Below are 6,275 nucleotides of genomic sequence, written 5' to 3' on the forward strand. Positions count from 1 at the left end.
CACCACCTGCTGGTCCCATCTTTTTTTTTTTTTTAAGAGGTTTTTGCCTTAGGGTATGTGCGCTCACCAGAGAGAGACAGAGATAATAAGAGGAAAAGTGAGAAATCACCTCCCAAGGGGATTGGCCATGCTGCAGTCCCTCCTCCTCCTTTCTCCTCACGGGATCTTGGGCATGCATGCACACGCGCCTGGTGTTATTTTTAAGCCACCGGGTTTGGGACTTGAACTTCAGTCGGCCATGTGGGAGTCCAGTGATGTGACCACTATGCCATCCGCTGCCTCCCCCTTTGTTTTAATAGAGGTATATTATATTTTTATGCTTCATAGGGCATGTGCGCCTGCTGGAGAGAGACAAGGACAGAAACAGTGAGAGGAGAGTGAGCAATCACCGCCCAGGGGCATGCCCACACTGTAGTTCCTCCTCCATTCCCTTGGGACCTGAGGCACGGGTGGACATGCATCCAGTGTCCAGTGTGGTTTTCAAGCCACCAGGTCCGGGAGTCTGGCGACGTAACCACTGTGCCCCCTGCTGACCGCTGTGTGTTTTCTTTATTCATCGTAGAATGTATACATGCTACTTGAGAGAGAGAAGTGAGGCCTCTGCAGGGCGTGGTCATGCCACGGTCCCCTTCCTCCTGTCCTCTAGCCTGTTCAGTCCTGGGTACTCACACCTGTGCCTGGCTGACCCGTCCAGGGATTTGAACTGCAGTCACCACGTGGATCTGGCTTCCATTGAGCAGTGGTTACTGCTGTGCCACAGAGCTAGCTCCTACCATTAACGCTTTAAAACCATTGACTCAGTGTGTGCAGCCACCCCATCTGTCTTCTTCTAAACCATATGTCTCTGTTCTATTGTTTTTTTAGTTTTTGCTGTAGGGTCTGTGGGCTTGCCTGGCAGGGAGAGGGCAGGCAGAGAGAGAGAAATCACCCCAGGAGGGATGGCCACACTACAGTCCCGTCTCCTCCATTATCTTCTTTTTTTTTTTTTTTGGAGAGATTTTGACTGTAGGGCGCGTGCGCTCGCCAGACAGACAGAGACATAGAGACAGAAAGCGAGAAATCACCCCCCACGGGGGATGGTCATGCCGCAATCCCTTCTCCTCCATTCTCCTCTCGGGATCTTGGGCACGCACGCACATGCGTCCGGCATGAGTTTTAAGCCACCAGGTCCAGGACGCGAACCACAGTCGACTATGTGGGAGTCCAGCGACATAGCCATTATGCTAACTGCTGGTTCCCCTCCATTATCTTCTTAGGATTTGGGGCACACACACATAAGCCTGGCTTGGTTTTCAAGCCACTGGGTCTGGGACTCAAACTGTGCTGTCAGCGATTTGGGATCTAGCACCTTAACCTACACGCCTTCTGCTGGCCTCATATCTCTGTTCCTATTCTACTCTTTCTGTTTTATTTAACTTTGTTTGTTTGTTTGTTTTAAAATTTGACCAGAGAGGGACAGAGTGAGAGAGAGGGAAAGTGAGAAAGCAAGCCACCAGATGCAGGACTCAAACCACAGTCGGCCCTGTGGGAGTCCAGTGCCCTTAACCCCCACGCCACCTGCCGGCCCATCTTTCTGTTCTTTTTTTCTCGGTCTGCTATGTCTCTCTCTCCTCTCTTTGGCCTTGCTGTCTGCCTGGGAGTCTCTTGCCCTGTCTGTTCCCACACGACTCCTCTCGGCCCTTCTGTGTCCGTCTGTGCTCTCCTTCGACTCTGCTTTTCTCCTCCTGTCGGCGCCCCTCTCTGCCTGGCATCTGTGTGGGTCTCTTCCCCAGGCCTCCTGCTCAACTTACTCTCTGAACCCCTTGTTTTTCCTCAGGCCCGGCCTCTGTGGGCCCCCCGATGGAGGAGTCTGTGGCTCATGCGGTGGCAGCCGTGGGGAGCCGCCTGTACATCTCTGGGGGCTTCGGGGGAGTGGCCTTGGGCCGCTTGCTGGCGCTGACCCTGCCCCCCGATGCCTGCCGCCTGCTGCCTTCACCTGAAGCTTGTAACCAGTCTGGGGCCTGCACGTGGTGCCATGGGGCCTGCTTGTCTGGGGACCAGGCACACAGGTAACCTTGGTGACCGGCAGCCCACGGGCACGTGATGCTACCCTCCGAAGCGGGCTCTGTGCTAGGCCAGGCTGGGAGGGAGGCGGCCTCGGGAAGGTGCTGCCTGGTGTGGAAGGCCACCTCGTGCCTGGGAAGGTGGGGAAGCTTGTCTCAGCGTGTAGTTTGTTTTATGTTGCTCTAACTGAAGCCGCAGCGGGGTAACTTACAAAGCAAAAATATTTATTAAGCTTATAGTACGGAGCCTGGGAAGTCCCAGAGCATGGTGCTGGTCTCTGGGCTGGCGGCTGGTGAGGGCCTTCTACATCAGAACATGCCAGAGGGCAAGGGAACACTGAGAAAGAGACCTTGCCTTGAACAACACTCGCGTGTATAGCAACCCACTTTGACGAGAACTCCCTCGCTCCTCTGATGACATCAGTCCATCTACTCCACCCCCATGACCCAGTTGCTGCTTCTAAGCTCCATTTCATTTCTTTTTCTTTTTCTTTAAAAGCATGTCTGTGCCCGAGTTCTCAGAGAGGTCTCCAGACATGAATCTGGAACCTTTCCATGTAGGTCAGCCTCATGGAGCATCCTGTTTACTGCTGAGCCACCGTCTGGCCCCTAGGCCCCACCTCTTAGTGTTCTGCAATGGGATTAAATTTCACCGTGAATTTCCAAACTGCAGCAATCTCCATAGGCAGGGCGGCCTGGGGAGTTGTGAGAGGGGCCCACCGGGCTGTGTGCTGGGGTCTCATTGAGAATGCTTCCTGAAGGCGCTGGGTCAGAACCGGGCCCTGAATGACCCCAAAAATTTAGACCAACGGAATTTGGAAGGGGGACTGTGCCTAGCATGTTTGAGACAGTCTGTTCTGGGGACAGATGAGACAGGAAGGGTGGGTATAGTCAGAGCAGAAAGGCCTCCTGTCCAGCCGAGGTACAGGCTCTGCCCAGCTCTGTAGGCCCCTCACCTGTTGTCTGGGGACGCAGGGATCTCTGGAAGTCAAAAGTGCTTTCTTAGGGCTCACACCCTCACGTGGTTGCTGGATCATCCTGAAGCGGTGTGGGACCATTAGTGGGTTTTATTTGTCCCACAAAGTACGTCGTCGTATTTGCTAGAGGACTGTTAGTGGGTCTGACTGTGGGTACTCCCCCGGAGCTCTCCGGGTGCATGTGTAACAAGGGGTACACCCACTGCTTTTCTAAAGTCTGCGAAATTTGTAGCCTGATGTCTCAGAATCTCTAAGGATTTGGGGTGAAGGATCGAGGACCTTTGCCGTGGGTGATAGGGAGCTATGGAAGGTTTGAACAGCACAGGGGCAGGGACGGGCCTGGGTAGAAACATCCCTAGGGGCCAGCTGGTGGTGTGGAGGGTAAGGCAGCTGGATCCTACATGGCTGGCTTCACAGTTCCAGTCCTAGACCCAGCAGATTGAAAAACATGCCAGTTCATGAGTGTGGGTGCCCCAAATCCCGAGGTGAGAATGGAGGAGAGGAGATTGCAGTGTGACCATGCCCCATGGGGGAGGATCTCTCCCTTTTCCTCTCTGTGTCTCTCCAGTGAGCTCACCTAGCCATGGGAAATTTTTAAAAATAAAGAACAGTCACTCTGCTGTGAGGGTGGAGTGGCAAGGGGAAGCTGTGGGGAGCACTGGGCGAGGGGAAGGCCCTGCATGGGGCCAGGAGCTGCAGGGGTGGGGAGGAGGGGAAAGGCCAGGGAGAAATTCAGGAGGCAGAAGGCCTCGGTGGCTGGAGGAGCAGGAGGACAGGGACCGTCCACTGTGGTTTGGAAGGCCTTTCCCAAGTCTGGTGAGGGGCCTGGCCTGGGGGACCTGCTGGCAATGCCCAAGAGGTAGAAGGACGCGCTGGCTGGGTGCGTGAGCTGGCTCTTACATCCTTCAGGTTAGGCTGTGCGGGGCCTCCCTGCTCCCCAATGCCTCGCTCCCCAGAGGAGTGTCGCCGTCTCCGGACCTGCAGTGAGTGCCTGGCCCGTCACCCCCGGACCCTGCAGCCTGGAGACGGAGAGGTTAGCAGTGCGGGTGGGCGTCAAGGAGCGGCCCCAGGGTCTCGGGAACTGCTGAGCCCTTCAGCTGTGATTGGGTGGGCAGGGTGTGGTCAGAGGGGTCCCCACCGAGCTCATCTTCCCCACCAGGCGTCTGCCCCCCGCTGTAAGTGGTGCACCAACTGCCCCGAGGGGGCTTGCATTGGACGCAACGGGTCCTGCACCTCGGAGAATGACTGTCGCATCAACCAGCGAGAGGTCTTCTGGGCAGGGAACTGCTCTGAGGCCGCGTGCGGGGCTGCCGACTGTGAGCAGTGCACGCGGGAGGGCAAGTGCATGTGGACACGGCAGTTCAAGCGGACAGGTGAGCAGCCGGGCTTGGCCCCTGAGTGCGGGTGTGGGCTGGGCTCCTGGCTAGCTCCCAGGAAGGGAGGGGAGAGGAGGTGGGTGCACTTGGGCTGGGGCTGGGGCTGGTACTAATCCCTGTGTCCCCAACCCCAGGAGAGACCCGCCGCATCCTCTCAGTGCAGCCCACCTACGACTGGACATGCTTCAGCCACTCTCTGCTGAATGTGTCCCCGATGCCAGTGGAATCGTCACCCCCGCTGCCCTGCCCCACCCCCTGTCACCTCCTGCCCAACTGCACCTCCTGCCTGGACTCCAAGGGTGCGGACGGGGGCTGGCAGCACTGCGTCTGGAGCAGCAGCCTCCAGCAGGTACCGTGCCCACGGGGCCTGCCCAGCCCCCTGCCTCTGCAGGCGCTGACCCTCCCCCAGCTCCCTAGGTCTGGCCCACACTCACCGCCCTCCCGCTGTCCCCTGCTGTGTCTTCTGGCCGTACTTCTGTGCTCCCTTCTTGGACTCCTGCGTCTCTCCAGGTCTCATTTCTAGGACTGTTTCTGTTTGTTTTGTAGTTTATTTGTTTCTGGGATCCTGGACATGCACGTACAGGGAGGTCCCAGACACAAGCCCAGAACCCTTCCCGTGGGTCAGCCTTGTAGACCATCCAGTTGTACATTGCTCTGCCACCAGCCCCTGTGGCTCTTCATTCCCACCATCTCCCTCAGCCTCCAAACTTCTGCTTTCTTCCTCCACTCTGTCTGCTTTTGCAGCTTCGGGTTGTAAGAAACAGACAACTGCTAGAACTGCTCGTATTGTAAGGCATTGGGGATCTCTTTCTCTACGTATGTATATTTAGAGAGTTTTTGCTATAGAGTGTGTGCGCTCACCACAGAAACATTCACCACCCCAGCGTGGGATGGCCATGCTGAGGTCCCTTCTCCATTCTCCTCTCAGGATTTTGGGCACGTGTGCATGCACATGCGCCCGGCATGAGTTGTAAGTCACTGGGTCAGGACCTTGAGCTGCAGCCAGCTACGTGGAAGTCCAACGATGTAACCATCACGCCATCCGCTGGTCCTGGCATTGGGTATCTTTGCTGGAACCTGAGAATGGGAAGTGCCCCTGCTCACCCCGTCAGGCCGTGTGGTCCATGGTGGCAGCTGCTCTCTGCGCTTTCCCACCCTCTGGTTTCTCTCGCCTTGATCATCAGCACAAACGGCCTGGAACGGCAGCCTGCCTCAGTCTGTCTCTCTAGTTCCAAAGGCCGCAGTCATCTCTGTCCATGCTTAGCTTCCGTTCTCCCACAAGGACTCGATCCAGCTCAGGAGTGGGGAGTGTGCCAGGGAGCGGTAGGAGCACAGGGCTCAGACCTGGCATTTAGACCCAGCACTCCTCTGTGGTGTGGGTTGGCAAGGTGATTCGTGAAGGTTGATGTGGTCTGCTCAGATATCGTGTGTGTCCGTGACTGTCTGCCCCTTGGCTGCCAAGCCCATGCTCCCTTGTTCCCAGAAAGTCCATCCAAAAGATGTCTCCAGGGACCAGCAGTTAGCGTAATGGCTATGTCGCTGGATTCCCACGTCGTCGACCGTGGTTCACGTTCCAGACCTGGTGGCTTAAAACTCATGCCAGGCGCATGTGCGTGCGTGCCCAAGATCCCGAGAGGAGAATGGAGGAGAAGGGATTGCGGCATGACCATCCCCCCGGGGGGTGATTTCTCACTTTCTGTCTCTCTTTCTGTCTGTCTGGCGAGTGCATGTGCCCTATGGCAAAAACCTCTCAAAAAACCTCCCCCAAAAAAAAAAAAAAACCATGTCTCTAGAGAACGGGACTTAGCTGTCCCAGTGGCAGACATGAGGGCATTCCTCCCTGTGCCACACCCCAGTGAGAGACCAGACAGGTTCCCCTC

At 56.5% G+C, this 6,275-nt stretch overlaps 1 protein-coding gene across 1 annotated transcript in view; it reads left to right on the top strand.

Annotated features, from left to right (window-relative positions):
- The window catches only part of MEGF8 (multiple EGF like domains 8), a 61,368-nt gene that overhangs the window by 38,452 nt on the left and 16,641 nt on the right, over nt 1–6,275 (top strand). The window contains 4 exon segments of the mRNA XM_014582538.2: nt 1,817–2,048; nt 3,929–4,052; nt 4,179–4,392; nt 4,530–4,744. Coding sequence (XP_014438024.1) covers nt 1,817–2,048; nt 3,929–4,052; nt 4,179–4,392; nt 4,530–4,744 — 785 coding nt within the window.

Source organism: Tupaia chinensis, unplaced genomic scaffold, assembly GCF_000334495.1.
Source record: "Tupaia chinensis unplaced genomic scaffold, TupChi_1.0 Scaffold000067_1, whole genome shotgun sequence".
NCBI lineage: Eukaryota > Metazoa > Chordata > Mammalia > Scandentia > Tupaiidae > Tupaia > Tupaia belangeri.